The following is a 16,770-nucleotide window of genomic DNA, read 5'->3' as shown; positions in this document are numbered from 1 at the left end:
TGCATTGTTGCTTATTCCTCATAGTAATGCTGCCTATGAGAGAGTTTTTAGTACTGTTAGGGAAAATAGTACTGAATTTCAGTCCAGTAGGAATACAGGAACCTTGAGTGCTTTGGCCATCAGTAAAATGAACCATTTATCTTAAGTAAGAGCATCTTGCCAAAATAATTTTCAAAGGATCTTATTCAGGTCGTAAAGAGTGCAACAAGATTATCACTCCATAGAAAGGCAGATTCAGGAAGTAGTAGTAGTGGATGAGGAAGACTTGTAAATATTTTTGTGTAAAACACTGAAGACAGGCCTCTCATTTCATGATGTAAATGGATTTTGTTTACGTGTTTTACTTTCCTTTCAATTAATAATTTGAGAGATATATATGTATTGATTCTGCATTATTTAAAAATTACGGAAAAGTTACTAAACCACCTCCATGTTTACTAAACTAATTTTTAGCTTTTCCCATTTAACCTAATTTTTTTCATTTACAGTTGTTACAATTGCTAGAAAACTTCTTTATTTAGGGCCAGAAAGTGTCTGAAATAAAGTGTTTAAAGAACTAAATCACAATTCTAGTTTTTAAAATTTTCGGCTAAATCGGTCAAGGCAAATGCTTGGATGGTTCCTTTGAAGGGGTATGGCCGATTTCCTTCCCCGTCCTCGACACAACCTGAGTTTTGACTCTGTCTCTTAATGCCCTTGATTTTAATGGGATGTTAAACTCTTAAGCACCACCATCCACCCCACACCCCCAAAATTTCGGAGGTAGAACCCATGAACCCGCTTGGGAGCTATGTGAGTGCTATTTCCTGGTTGTTTATTTACCAATTACTTACTTTTGCAACCCCGTTTACTTCTGCAAGTAAGTTGCTGTCTCAGTTTAAGCTCTGGAAAGTGAAATAAATGTGGATACTTGGACATTCAAGCAAACTTAGAAATAATCACAAACAAACAATTTTTTTTAACTGTCTTCATACTAGCTTCACTGAATAGGAACCTGTAGGAAAGCTAATGTTAATGAAATTGAACTACTGTGTTCATTTATAGTAGAGAGGATGACCCATCATGAAGTTCTGATACTTACTGTATTAACTACTACGAAACATTCCTGGTAATCCACTTTTTTATTATTTTCAATGTGCCAACATTTGAATTAGTTATTTTGTAGTTTAAAAACGTACAAAGAAGCATCTCATTATTTGCCTAAAAACTGTCAGTTTCACTATTATACTTTACAGCTTCTATTGATTTATTGGTATGTACGTTACATTTGTGTCAATATATAGATAACGAGACTTTCCTAGATACAGTCAAAGATGAGGAAGAATAGAGGAAATGGACTGCTTGAAGAGATATATAGCATTCAAAAATACATTGAGGAGAAGGGAATTCAGTGGGCTGGCAATATGGCAATTAGCGCATAGACCTGTGATGGAAGGACTGTGATAAACATGCCTACTTGGTTGACTGAAAATACAGCTTTGGAATGAGGTTGGGGGAAAAAAGTTGAACACGTGAGGCGTATAGAGTGGGAAAGAAAGACTCTGAAGCAATTACAGAGGCAACTTGTAAAGCCAGCTTACGGATTTTTCGGGCTGGTAATTGCGTGGTGGTGGTGGTGGTGGTGGTGGTGGTGGTGGTGGTGGTGGTGGTGGTGGTGGTGGTGGTGGGTGGTGGTGACAATTATTATATGGATAGTTCAGAATGAAAATCATTATTAGAGTAAATGTTGGAGGATCATTTTGAAAAGAAAATTATTCTTTCTAATATTTCTGGTATTTTCATTTCTGGACACACATTCACTTGATTTGCTCTGGTGGATATAAAAAAATTGTGAAAATGCCATGGCTGCCTCCATTTCACCTGCTTTACTCTGGTAGATGTAAAGAAATGATGAAAATGCCATGGCTACAATGGATTTTTTCCTTAATAATTACTGCATATTAAACCAATCACTTGAGCACAAATTTTCCCCATCCTCTTACTTGTTCAGCAATAGCAGTGATCAGAATTTAACATAGTAATGAACTGAAATTGTTATATTCTAAAACAGCTGATGGATGATTGCTTTTTTGTACTAGGCACTGTTAATTGTGTTGGGAAAAAAGACATAACCAGTGTTTGTATGACCTTTCATTCTTGCTGTGGTCTTCTTTCTCTCTTTCATTTCTTGATTTTTTTCTCTCCTTCTCTCCATAGCTCCTCATCAACCACGTGTGGACTGGCAGATGTGGTTTGCTGCTCTTGGTACATATCACCAGAATCCCTGGCTTATGAGCCTGGCGTATCGACTGCTCAATGGACAACCCGAAGTTCTGCAGCTCTTGGATACCTCAAGAAATCCTTTTCCCAACAAACCGCCCAAGTACATTAGGGCCACCTTGTACCACTACCACTACACACCATGGACACAAAGGTCAGTGTAATAGTTCAGCATTAAAAGACAGTTGTAACTGTAATTACAACACTGACAGTAAAAGTGACACAGACAAGCAATCTTTGCAATGAAACATGCCGAAAATAAATTCTTCAGATCTTTTGAATGAGAAATTGTCGTTGGAAGCTACTTCTGTGGTAACTGTGCAGTGGTGCTATTTTCATACCAGCTATTTAATTAAAATCTAATGGTATTGTCTTTTCCTTCATATTAGAATTTGCTATGATTATCAAGTCTGGCTTTTATTTGTACACTCTTAATGAAAGTAAAGAAATAAGTTATATTGTCAATAGTTAATAATGAATTTCACCATGTTGCAAGGAAATGTGGTTTAGTGAAAAGAGTTATTTTCTTTGGTTATTTTTGAATGTCGTATGAACAATTCAAAACATTACAGAAGCTCATTGAACCAAAAATCTTGCCTAAATTCAGTTATACATAGTTCTGATTTTATCTAAAGATAAAAAGGGCAAATATAATAGGACATCTGAGGATTTTATTGAATACTGCTCCTGAATAACATTGCATTATTACTATGTATAAGCCTAGTTTTTGCATAGAAGTAACTATGATATTGAATTGTTCACTCTAAGCCCTTGCAAACATAGTGTTATATAAGTTGAACTGTGTTATTTGTGGTGGTCTGTATTTGACAAGTATGCATTATTTTATAAATACATGTGCTATTATTTAGACTTAAACCTGTTCCTTTCCTGTTCAGTATGGCATGTATCATACAAAAAATACATTTGCATGTGCAAGATCATTTAATCTTTTGGTTTCTTCCATCATGTCTTATGCTGTTCACCACAGCCTCCTTAGAAACTCACCCTGCCAGCTGCTCGTTACAGACAAGAACAGTTTAGCAGAGGTGCCCTCTCGCTGTTTAACTCCGATGATGCCATAGCATGTAACAGAGACCACTTCCTGTTTGAGTGGTCCTTAGTGATAGTGCATTTCCCATGACTTGAGTCAAACTAACAGTGTGTTGAAGTACTGTACACAACTTTTGTAAAGTTGAAGAACAAATTAAAGTAAATAATTAAAAAGAAAGCACTAAAATTCTAAAACAAAATGAGGCCGTTTTAAAGAGTACCATTTTGAGAAAGGCAAAGTTGCTGAAAGAAATGTGTATACAGTTATATTGGGAGCCCCATTTCAAACACAATATTGTGTTCAAACAAATGGTCAAGATGGTGACTGATATGCCTGAGAGACTTTGGTTTGTAGTTTTGAAATTAGATCATTTCAAATTGAGCCTTCAAGCCGGTGCCCAAGACTAGCCTATTTGGCAGTGTTTTATGTGATAGCAGGTCAGAAAATAAAAGATACAGAAAACTAAAAGGAAATTCTGAGATGGAAGAAATGAACATAAATTAAGGCCAGGCAGAGGCAGTTGGCAACAACTGAGTGCCAATTCCCACCTGTGGATGCTAGTGTCCTATAATGAGCTGTTGTTGATGAAGCCATCTATCTGGCCTTGGTGTCCCTCGTAGCAATCTCTCCAGTGGCATGAAGTGGCCCTGAACTGCCTCCAAATTGAGCACTGCTCCATAATGCATAACTCTGGCAAGAGGGCCCTCCCCCCCACCCCACCTCAATCAGTGATGGTGTGGCCTGCAAACTACTGCACACCAAATGCATTTTATGTGGTGGTAAGAGGGAAGATGTGGACCTTGCCATTGACGGGGACTCAACGACACAGATAGCCGTAACGTAGGTGCAACCACAACGGAGGGGTATCTGTTGAGAAGCCAGACAAACGTGTGGTTCCTGAAGAGGGGCAGCAGCCTTTTCAGTAGTTGCAGGGGCAACAGTCTGGATGATTGACTGATCTGGCCTTGTAACACTAACCAAAACGGCCTTGCTGTGCTGGTACTGCGAACGGCTGAAAGCAAGGGGAAACTGCAGCCATAATTTTTCCTGGGGGCATGCAGCTTTACTGTATGGTTAAATGATGGTGTCCTCTTGGGTAAAATATTCCGGAGGTAAAATAGTCCCCCATTCAGATCTCTGGGCGGGGACTACTCAGGACGACGACGTTATCAGGAGGAAGAAAACTGGCATTGTACGGATTGGAGTGTGGAATGTCAGATCCCTTAATCAGGCAGGTAGGTTAGAAAATTTAAAAAGGGGAATGGATAGGTTAAAGTAAGATATAGTGGGAATTAGTGAAGTTCGGTGGCAGGAGGACCAAGACTTCTGGTCAGGGGAATACAGGGTTATAAATACAAAGTCAAATAGGGGTAATGCAGGAGTAGGTTTAATAACCAATAAAAAAAATAGGAGCATGGGTAAGCTACTACAAATAGCATAGTGAACGCATTATTGTGGCCAAGATAGACATGAAGCCCATGCCTACTACAGTAGTACAAGTTTATATGCCAATTAGCTTTCCAGATGATGAAGAAATTGATGAAATGTATGATGAGATAAAAGAAATTATTCGGGTAGTGAAGAGAGACGGAAATTTAATAGTCATGGGTGACTGGAATTCAACAGTAGGAAAAGGAAGAGAAGGAAACATAGTAGGTGAATATGGATATCGGGCTAAGAAATGAAAGAGGAAGCCGCCTGGTAGAATTTTGCACAGAGCATAACTTAATCATAGCTAATCTAACACTTGGTTCAAGAATCATTAAAGAAGGTTGTATACATGGAAGAACCCTGGAGATACTGAAAGGTTTCAGATAGATTATGTAATGGTAAGACAGAGATTTAGGAACCAGGTTTTAAAATTGTAAGACATTTCCAGGGGCAGATGTGGACTCTGACCACAATCTATTGCTTATGAACTGTAGATTAAAACTGAAGAAACTGCAAAAAGGTGAGAATTTAAGGAGATAGGGCTTAGATAAACTGAAAGAACCAGAGGTTGTACAGAGTTTCAGGCAGAGCATAAGGGAACAGTTGACAGGAATTGGGGAAAGAAATACAGTAGAAGAAGAATTGGGTAGCTTTGAGGAATGAAATAGTGAAGGCAGCAGAGGATCAAGTAGGTACAAAGACGAGGGCTAGTAGAAACCCTTGGGTAACAGAAGAGATACTGAATTTAATTGATGAAAGGAGAAAATACAAAAATGCAGTAAGTGAAGCAGGCAAAAAGGAATACAAACGTCTCAAAAATTTGATCGACAGGAAGTGCAAAATGGCTAAGCAGGCATGGCTAAAGGACAAATGTAAGGATGTAGAGGCTTCTCATGAGGGGTAAGATAGATACTGCCTACATGAAAGTTAAAAGAGACCTTTGGAGAAAAGAGAACCACTTGCATGAATATCAAGAGCTCAGATGGAAACCCAGTTCTAAGCGAAGAGGGGAAAGCAGAAAGTTGGAAGGAGTATATAGAGGTTCTATACAGGGGCGATGTTCTTGAGGACAATATAATGGAAATGGAAGAGGATGTAGATGGAGATGAAATGGGAGATATGATACTGCGTGAAGAGTTTGACAGAGCACTGAAAGACCTGAGTCAAAACAAGGCCCCGGGAGTAGACAACATTCCATTGGAACTACTGACGGCCTTGGGAGAGCCAGTCCTGACAAAACTCTACCATCTGGTGAGCAAGATGTATGAGACGGGCGAAATTCCCTCACTCTTCAAGAAGAATATAATAATTCCAATCCCAAAGAAAGCAGGTGTTGACAGATGTGAAAATTACTGAACTATCAGTTTAATAAGTCACAGCTGCAAAATACTAACGTGAATTCTTTACAGACGAATGGAAAAACTGATAGAAGCCGACCTCGGGGAAGAGCAGTTTGGATTTGGTAGAAAAACTGGAACACGTGAGGCAATACTGACCTTACAACTTATCTTAGAAGAAAGATTAAGGAAAGGCTAACCTACATTTCTAGCATTTGCAAACTTAGAGAAAGCTTTTGACAATGTTGACTGGAAATCTCTCTTTCAAATTCTGAAGATGGCAGGGGTAAAATACAGGGAGCAAAATGCTATTTACAATTTGTACAGAAATCAGATGGCAGTCGAGGTGTATGAAAGGGAAGCAGTGGTTGAGAAGGGAGTGAGACAGGGTTGTAGCCTCTCCCCGATGCTATTCAATCTGTATATTGAGCAAGCGGTAAAGGAAACAAAAATGAAGTCGGAGTAGGTATTAAAATCCATGGAGAAGAAATAATAACTTTGAGGTTCGCCGATGACATCGTAAATCTGTCAGAAACAGCAAAGTACTTCGAAGAGCAGTTGAACGGAATGGACAGTGTCGTGAAACAAGTATATAAGATGAAAATCAGCAAAAGCAAAACGAGGATAATGGAATGTAGTCTAATTAAGACGGGTGATGCTGAGGGAATTAGATTAGGAAATGAGATACTTAAAGTAGTAAAGGAGTTTTGCTATTTGTTAACATCGAGTAATTTTTTTTTTCCTAGTGATCTTTCAGTAATTAACTTTTTTCTGCCGCATCTTCCTTTTTTAGTCCTTAAGTTTTATGCCTGAAACAATACACAATTTTTGTGTTTCTCTGTGTGTGCACAATTTTTTAAAATTATTACATTTAATTGTAGTTGAAGTTTTGTAGTTATGTTACTCTATTTTACCACTACTCATCTCATAACCTTTTCATACTGGTGCTAAAGACTTTGCTACCATGTATCCAGATCACCCTGTCGTCAACTTGCTGAGGAATCACTTGACTAAAATCACATGTATTTGAGACAGTGCTTACCTAAATACTAACTTAAAAGTGCCAGCAAACTTGTTAGATTGTTTCTATTGAAAATTAAAATAGTTCTACCTGAAACGCTAAGTATATGTTCCAGGAAGGAGTAAAAAAAGTTTGCAAATTCGAAACATCTGCCAATAATGTCTGATATTTCGAATTCGCACAAAAAATTAATGACTGGAGGTGTTTGGAAAAAAACTTGTGGCTTTAACAGAATTGAATTTTGGCAGTCTCAAAGCAAAGTCTATCATCATATGTCTTGTTTTTAACATCAGAAATTATTGTACCGTTTCCATTAACACCTTGAATTAATTGATGTTAAATATAAAGTTACTTGATTATTATATTTAAAATAGAAAATATGACAGTATCCAGGCACTTAATATTTAATATCCTTCCTTCAGGTCAGCCTCAGCTTGGTGGACACGAGAACGGGTTGGTGAATATTTTCCCATTTTCTCCCGGGACCATCCTCCTCTTCTTGAATATCTGCGAAATGTGAAAATCTTGACAGACTCTCGCAAAGAACCTACTGTGATACCTTGGCTCAAAATGCTGTTGGACCGCTTACGGAAATTGGCAACAGCAGTTGATCCTGCAATTCTTATGTGGTCACTCTTCACAGCTGGCTGTGCTATTGTTGCTGGATCTGCTAGTTCTGGTTCAAGAAAGTAAAAAGGTAAACAATATTTTTGGAATGTGTGTGAAATTGGAAAGGTTGTCATGCTACATGCCTGAAGACAAGGCACTGAAATTGATTGTTAAAAGACTGATGATGGGGGGGCTTTTTGACTGGAATGTTTGCTTTTGTGAAACCTTAAACAGTTTTTTCCTGATATGGCTTTTTCTCCCCCTGGTCACCTATAGTCAAAGTGTGGACACTATAAATGGGCGGTCATTCTTAAGCATAAACAACTAGAATTATGACTGCCATGGAGGATGGAGCCAATCGCTTCTGGTGTTAGGGGCTCTAATTGAACTCTATAGTGGACCAGGATTAGACTTTTCACTCATTTCAAAATAGGAAAGGAAAACAATGAACAATGAACAATACACAACACAAAATAGCTTAATAACAGCTTGGCAGAGTCGTACACACATATTCTAAAACATCCACCACTTAGTTTGCCATGTTACTGTCTGCATCCACTATGTTTACTTGGGGCTTCTGAAACCAGATTTTGTAAACAAGTTTTCTAATTCCGCTTCTGGTGGGTCATATAAACACTACAGTACTGACTCTGGAAATATTGTTCTAGTTGCCAGATAGATTTCAACTTCTGCAATTGATTTTCACTCACATGTAAATGTGTAACAGTCTTTTGAAAGGTTATGTCTTTTTGCTAAAACTTTATGGAAAATATGGATGGATTGACTTTTTGTGATGTGAAAGAAAAATAGGAGTATTAGACTGAGTATGAAGTTATCTACCTCTATTATTTAATTGAAGGGAATCAGCCATTGTGCTAACTAAAAAAGAAACCAGAGCAGCTTATTTGTAGATGCAATATTTGACCAGTCTAGCAAAACCTTATCAGCCCATAACATGTTAACACAACACTGAAAAAAGATTTTTGAAATTAGATTTTTGTCTTCCAGAAGTTGTCATTTGTAAATACAGTGAATACATCAACTTTTGTGGGCTTAAGGTAGCAGACAAGTATAAGTGTTTCTTTCTCCTTAGATGCTAGGTTCTGCGGCTTAATCCTACCTCGAATTACATGGTGTTTTATAGAGACCAGTCAGCCACCCATAATTGATGTGGCAGCAGAGTATTGAGCACACTGATACGTCATTATGTTCATGCAATAAGTTCTTACACATATTAGCTTTTGAAATTGGGCTTTGCCATATGGTATGCAATACTGGTAATCAAAAATTCGGTACATTTTCAACATTTATATGCAGAAAATAAAGCTGTTTCAAACTATCTCTGATAAAATGTTCATCTGGATACATTTATCTCTGAAGTAGCATTTATTAGTTGATTTCTCATTTCCATATTTTAAGAGAGAATAACGTGTACACACAGTAGGTATTGCTGGAAACAAGTGAATAGTAGATACTGTATCAAGATTAGCAACGTAAAACCATCATTACTCTTGAAATTCCAGAGCGGAAAGTCCTGGTTTGTCTTGTTTCATTTCTTTTTTTCTGGTTCATGGTTAAAAATAATTTTCTTCACTCAATTTCATTTTTAAAATAAAAAAAGTTACAGATTGGAAAGAGAGAATTTAATTTTTATATGAAGTTTGAAGCTGCTACTTGCTTACTCATTTTGAGAAATTAATACCTGGTATAGCATATTATTTTTTAGAGTCTTGTAAGTTTTTGTTGGTGTGTTTGTAACTGAAATGACATTTATGATAATGTAAGGAAAGTCACTATAAATATAGTCATGACTTTTCTGTAATGATGCCCGGGGAGAAAAAAATACTTTAAAGTCTGAGATTTGAGGATCAGTCAGCTATTAAATAGGTGCTTGAGCGGGCTGCGCTTTGTGGGATGGGGGTCTGCGTGAAGGGGGAGACACATTTGGAAGATGATAAAGGAAATTAATAATATATTAGTACAGAGTATTTTGGATTCTACCAACACTGTGGTGTTAGTCCAAGGCTTCTTAATAAATTTCAGCCATTTGGGAGACAATTATGGCACCAAACAATGGTGAGGTGTAGCTCCATTTCCACAGTCATAAGGGAAAGAAAATTGGTGAATTTGGAGCAATGAACACCTGAAAAGACTGTACTGTGAAAATCAAAGTATGTTAATCAGTTAGAAGTAAGTGCTTCTCTTTCTGATTTACTGGGTGGTTATAATTAAACTTTCCCTATTTAACACATAACATGGAAAGTAATTACCATATGAGTACGAAAGTTGGTATCAATTAATGTCAAGGACATGGGGAAGAGAAATAATGGAGAATTGATTCAACTGAAACACTTTTAATTTGCTGCTATTGTACATAATACCGTTACATACCGGTACCATGCACCCATCAGTGTCCAGAAGAGTCTGAAAGCACAGAAGTGCATTTAGCACAGCAGAATGAAGCATGTCCGTAGGTATGCTGGCTACTTCTCTTGGTATGCTGTGCTTCAGATCAACACTTGTGTGAATGTTCCGCTGGTAAACCCTGTCCTTGAGGTAGCCCCACAACCAGAAATCACAAGGAGTGAGATCAGGTTATTGTTCTGGCCAAGCATTTGGAAATGATTGGCTGATAATTTGATTGTTTCCAAATGTGTCTTGGACAAGCAGGTGAATGTCATGAACAATGTAAGGTGGGTCCCCATCTTGCATGAAAAGTGTTGAGTTCAAAGTCTCTCTCTCCTGTAGGGCGGATATGACATGCTGGCGAAATATATCGTAGTAACACTGGCCAGTCACACTGCACATCTTTGGTCCTTGAACACCAACCTGTTCAGAAAAGAATGGGCCTATGATCAATGTAGCCATGAAGCTACACCATACTGTGACACATTCACCATACAGAGGAACTTTATGCACAATGACTGGAGGTGAAGGGGCCAGACAGCAACTACTTCAATCCTTTTTAGAAAGTGGAGAGTGAAGTCGACATGTCATTGTGTGTCCTTTGCTGAAAGGTGCTTACAATATGGATCTCGTATGGATATCTTTTGAGAATGGTTCAAGTACCTTCCGTACAGTGGGCCACAGGTCGTGCAACTGTCGTGATATAGCACATGCAGTGCCTGACAATTGAGATTGCACGCAGCGTTGTCTGCTATAGCAACAGCAATTTCATCAACCACCTGTGGTGCAACTGGTCATCGGCCTCTTCCCATAGCGATGCCCAGTTCTCCAGTCGATTCGAACTTCACCATCTCCGCACAACAGGTGGAGAAAGAGGACCTTTCTGTAATCCTTTAAGCCAGCAATATTCTTGAGGTGCAGATGCAGCATTACTGTTTTGATAACAGAGCTTTACAACTAATGCCCTGTTCCTTTTGTTCAAGCTCATGTTGACACGTCAACAAGTGCACTGTGACTGGTCAGGTGTGTAAGACTACGAATCACGATGACTGATCACGACACCTGGTGTTCATGGTTGGAACTGGAATGTAGCACTGTGACACATGGAAATGATGCACCCCATACTCTGGACATTAATGCTGTCAAATTTGGTACTCGTACGGTAATTATTTACTGTATTATAATATGTTAAAAAAGAAAAGTTTACAAACAATCCTGTTGGATGAACATCCGCAACTGAGCATTATACCAGAGATTGAAAATACCACTTCAGTTGTAAATTTCTTTCATTATTATACAACCTGTTTCGGGCTCTTTTAAGATGGGCTTATAAGTGCCCAACACTGGTCCTGTAATAATAAAAGAAATTTAGAACTGAAGCGGTATTTTCAACCTCTGAGGAAAAGTTTAATTATAACCACCCAGTACAGTAGAGCTTTCGTTTTAAAAAATCCAATTGAAGTACAGCGATATCTCACAATTAATCAATCTCATGACTTGTGTTGTGGTCTATTGGTTCAATTCAGATCTCCATCTTGAGATAACGATGTCATGCAAAAGGACAGGCACTTGTATTGGGCAGTGCCTCTTAATTCTGTAACATGTCTGTTCCAAACTCAAATTTTTCTTCGGACTCCAACAATTTTAGGTCCATCACTGATTAATTATTAGTGCTTTAGTGCTGCTACCAATGTAAACTGCAATTTGTAATGATTATGTGTGGAAAACATGCAGAGTCTGTTATATATTTGCTAAATAAGTGACAGGGCTTAGGAAACACTGTGTTTGTGCCATGTTTTGGTCTCTAGAGTACTTAACCTGCAGTTCAGCCTTTGTAACCAGTTGACTGTGAGCAACTGGTGGAAAACTGAAAATGAAACTATTATTTGGAGTATTAGGTGTTCTCAGAAACACTCTAGGTGAGTGTCATCTTGGGTTTCCAGTTGTCAAGTGGCTCAAATAACATAACCTTTCAACTAAGTTTGCTCTTCCCACCATTAAATGGTAACTTAACTAGCCACTATGAGTTTAGAGGCACAAGTGGTGTATGTTCTACTGATTGTGGTGTCAAGCCATTGCCGTATGAAATGGTTTTCACTTGGTGTCAAACGTTCACTTCCACCTTTCTCTGAGACATCTAAATCGTCGGAATTTCATGACTGCACAACATTTACAATTTTTCTTCACCCCATAGTGATAAACCTGGGGTTATTGACATTCAGACTTGGGTAAAATGTGGCATCTCTTCTTATTCCTTACACAAGTCAGGACACGCAGCACACCAAGAACTGTGTTGATTTAGACATCTATACCCTGCTTACCAGTTCAGCGTGCATGTTGCATTCCTGTTGTCCAATGGCTTAGTGATGGAGAAGACTCTTGAAATAGAAGTGTATTTGACTCAGGTTTCAGGTCCCAAAAAAATTTAGGCATCACTGACATCTGTGAAGCACTACGTGGTCTGAGAATTTAAGAATGTGCCATTGTGCTAACATTGAAAAATAATTAGATTTGACTGACAGTATACACTGTTGAGCAGAGGCTATTGAACAGTATGATGTAGAATCTAGTGGCAGGTACTGTTGTAGTGCAGAAAAAGTAGCAGTTTTAAGTCTACATTAATTGGCCATAATCAAAATTACACATTTCATCAATAAAGAGATCACATCAGATTTATGATCTCCATTATGAAGGATATCCTGTTACCACAGGGGTCACATAGGTAGCAGAATGAGCACAGGAACAAATAGTGGAAAATCTGGGATGGAATACGACAAATGAAAAAAGAGAATACGAAGTGTGATTGGAAAGATTCAAGAATGGGCTTGTAATAGTACAATGGTGGTACTTACTTGTTACTGTGATGAATCTCCTTCAAAATAGTTACCTTCTGACTGAACACACAGACTTCAATGGTGTTTCCACTGTTGGAAACATTCCTCGAAATTTTTTCCCTGCCGTGTGTGGGATGCTCTTCGTATTTGCCTGGATGTCTTCAGTCGAGTCAAATCGCTTCCCTTTCAGTGAAAATTTCAGTTTAGGAAACAGGTAGAAGTCCACAGGGGCCAAATCGGGAATATGGCAGTTGTGGAAGCACATAAATTTTTAATTTGGTCAAAAATTCAATGATGGAGAAGGCACTGTGAGCCAGAGCATTGTCAAGGTGTAGCTCCCAACTCCTGTCTTTCCACAAACTCCTGTCTTTCCACAATGCAGGCCTTTTCTTTCGCACCTTTTCACACAAACTCTGAAGGGCACATTTATAGTATTCCTGGTTTTCATTCGTTTTTGAGGTAGAAGGACGGCTGGACCGTGGTTCATCTCCAAATGATTCGCAGTCATTTTTAAATCTGTTGAACCAGACAAAAACATTTGACTGGCTCATACAATTATCTCCAAAAGCTGTTTTTAATAGTTCATAAGTCTCCAAAGCTGATTTCCCAGTTTTAAAACAAAATTTCACACTAACTTGTTGCTCTGTTTTTACATCCATTATCATGCTGACAGATTCCGGCAACAAGCCCTAACAGATCAGCACTCAACTAGCTGCCACAATGAAGTGAATAAAGGAAACAGTTTCCTGTCAGAGGGTGTTAAAGGACAAGGTAATGACTCACCCCCACCCTCCGTATACCTGCCCACCAAACCAGTAAGCAGTAGCAGATCCAGTCTTAAAACTTTCCAATCTCACCTCGTAGATTGCTACTTTTGATATAGATGTGGTATTGAGGAGCAGACACACATTGAAAGAAGACTACTGAATTAACAGGTAATAATCAGAGATAATATCAAGCAATCTTGTTCCAGTGTGCTTGTCTTATCACTTAACATGTCCTCTGTGGCGAGTAACAGTGTATCCTATTTCACAACGTAGAATTAACACACAAGATCTTTGTACCTGTGTTGTAGCCAAGGTATCAGCTATTGCAGAAAATACTATAGAAGATCAACAATAACTATCCAAAGTAATTTCATGATTTTCAGATGGATGAATCTGTCCTAGTTGTTGTTGAAGAACATCTTATTAACACCATGAGTTCCATGTCAAATATTTAATTGTGAAATTGGTATTAAGACATAGAACCCATTGTCAGTAACTTCTGGAACAGACGACACAGTCATATCATATCTACAACATAATAACGTCTGTATCGGATGCTACTCTGTGCCTAAATACTGGTCAGGCAATTAAATGATTTTATCTACAGCTCATGATGTTAACAAGATAGTCTTTTCATAGAGGCTTACATGCAGGAAAGCACTTGGCATACAAGATTTTTGAACTAGTTCTGCGTTTGCAGCTACACCATTTTGATCAATGCGTACCAAAATCTTAAGTTTCTAATTTTGTCCTTTATTTAGTAATTTACATAGGATATGTCTGTCTTTCTTTTGGCACCAGTTAGTTTTTGTAGATGCTGCTTCCACAAAACAATAGTGTGGCATAATAAATGAAATTATTCATGTTTGTTCCTTGAAATGTTTTCTCATTACAATTTAAACAGTATGTGTAGCAGCTTTTATTCTCACTGTGACATTGTTGGAACTATACAAATTATCTTGACATTTGTAACAAAATTATTATTCAGAACCTGCTTAGTGAAATTTTAGTGTACATGTGCTTCTGGAGAAAAGAGAGAACTTATATTGTTACAACCTCCCTTCCCTTTTCACTCAAAAACACTCTATATGATCCACTAGGTCTAAAAGTAACTGGACCAGAACAGATAGTGCGAAGAAGGTGCACGGAACCTATTTCAAGCAAATGATATTAACAGTTGTTTTGGGAAGGTTATCTTTAAGGTATTTTGTAGAATTCTGTATGTGTTTGTTTAGAAATTAATATCCACATTTAACATAGTAGATGCCAATCAGTAAGCCATGATTCTATCTTCACTCTCCAGTATCAATTGTTCCTGCATTGATAACCTCTCTGTGTTCTAGGGTTTTGTGCTGCAGCTGCTGTTGGCCCTTTTGCAGTGAATACTGTTACTCTTCGTGGACTTTTTAGATATGATTGTGGATTGCATTTATACTCTGTGTGTGACAAGTTGCTTTATTCTGTCTTTTGGACTTATGCTGCACTGTTTTGATTGTGTTTAAATTATGTCAGTTATTTCCACTGCAAAAAGAAAACTTTAATATTAAAAGAAATGTTTGGTTCCCTTTGAGATAAGGATTTAATTTTATATAATGCCCAAATTTGCGGGTTAGTTTTAATCTTATTAAACAACAGAAATCTGTAATGAGTTGCAGATTTCCTAGTGATATCAATATTAATGTAATAGAAAAGTCAGTCCTCCATTTAAAAACCAAAAGGAGAAAGTAAAGATAGAAACATCGAACAAGAAAATAGAAATAAATGTGTATTCAACAAATGATATTTGTGACTGTTTGTCAGAAGTAAGTAATAAAAGTATGTTTTCTTTTCACTTGAAGAATTTCCACCTCTTATGTCAGTTTCTCCTAGCTATCTTATTGTTTTGTGCTTTCATTTATACGCTTAGTATGCAGTAACCTATCTTAATGCAATTTCATGTTCTTACTGCACTTTTTTAAATGCCTCAATTCTGCTTTACTAGCAACTTAACCCCTATCTTTGTTGTATTGCCTCAGCTTGTATTACATTCTTCCTTAGTCATAGGAAAAAAAAGTTTCATGTTGAGTTACTTTGTGCATTTTCAAGTCTTACATTCTGTTCTTTCTTCATCCTCGCAATAGATTTACCTTATCTGCCATATTCATATGAGGTTTCTTGATATTGACAGTTGGGTACACTGTCTGAGATATCTATGTATCAAATTTACATGGACTTTTTCATTTACCAGGAACAATAGGAATTGTGTATCAGTAGAAAGAGTAATCATATCAACAACAAAAAATATAAACTGTTCATAGGCTTTTCAGTAAGTGAGAAGTAGAGAATTTCATATGTATTAATTTTTTTTTTTTTTTTTTTTTTTGTTGGAATTAGTTGTTGAGATTCATAATTTCAGAATATTTTGTTTGTATTGTCATATATTGTGGTTTGATATGTAACAGACTGAATCACTGACGTCCTTAAAAGACAATTTATTATTTTCTAATGTTTTTACACCAATTTAATAGAATTGATAGGTTTTATGTAATTTTTTTTTATCGCTTTTTTATTTGTGTTGTGTGTGAGTCGCTGTATTATTTAGTTGTTGATCTGTAAGAAGTGCAGTCTAATCCATGACATATTTTGCTAAACTCTCCAGAACAAGTAAAATTGTCTCCACTTTCCACTGAAAGCTGTAATAACTCAAGGATACTCAGGAATGTAAGTCATATGAGAACAAGTTTTAGATTCAGTTACCTTGCATTGTGTATCACAATACAATACTGGGATCATTTTTGAACATTGTGAAATGTAATTGTGTAGCATAAAAGTTAGTGAAATATATGTAACTGAAACAAGACTTCTTTATATGTTGTGACTGTTAATATTTTAGTGGAACTAAGTATTTTCTCTTTAGTTTGATAGCAGCAGTTAAGTGCAAAGATTTAAGTAATAAAATAAAAATGCAGTGAACATTTGTAAGAAGTACTTTAAAATAAGAAATTAAAGAATGGCAGATGTATATGTTCAAATGAGTGAATAAGTATAATAAAATTTAAAGGCTTCTATCTCACTG

At 37.2% G+C, this 16,770-nt stretch overlaps 1 protein-coding gene across 1 annotated transcript in view; it reads left to right on the top strand.

Annotated features, from left to right (window-relative positions):
* The window catches only part of LOC126354957 (lipase maturation factor 2-like), an 83,612-nt gene extending 66,842 nt beyond the window's left edge, over positions 1 to 16,770 (top strand). Inside the window, exons 10-12 of the mRNA XM_050005039.1 lie at positions 2,197 to 2,413; positions 7,522 to 7,796; positions 15,059 to 16,770. Coding sequence (XP_049860996.1) covers positions 2,197 to 2,413; positions 7,522 to 7,792 — 488 coding nt within the window. The 3' untranslated portion in view covers positions 7,793 to 7,796; positions 15,059 to 16,770. The remainder of the gene's footprint in view (positions 1 to 2,196; positions 2,414 to 7,521; positions 7,797 to 15,058) is intronic.

The sequence above is a fragment of the Schistocerca gregaria genome, chromosome 3 (genome assembly GCF_023897955.1).
Source record: "Schistocerca gregaria isolate iqSchGreg1 chromosome 3, iqSchGreg1.2, whole genome shotgun sequence".
NCBI lineage: Eukaryota > Metazoa > Arthropoda > Insecta > Orthoptera > Acrididae > Schistocerca > Schistocerca gregaria.
The sequence above is the reverse complement of the archived record's forward strand: the minus strand, read 5'-3'. Positions and strand labels throughout refer to the sequence as shown.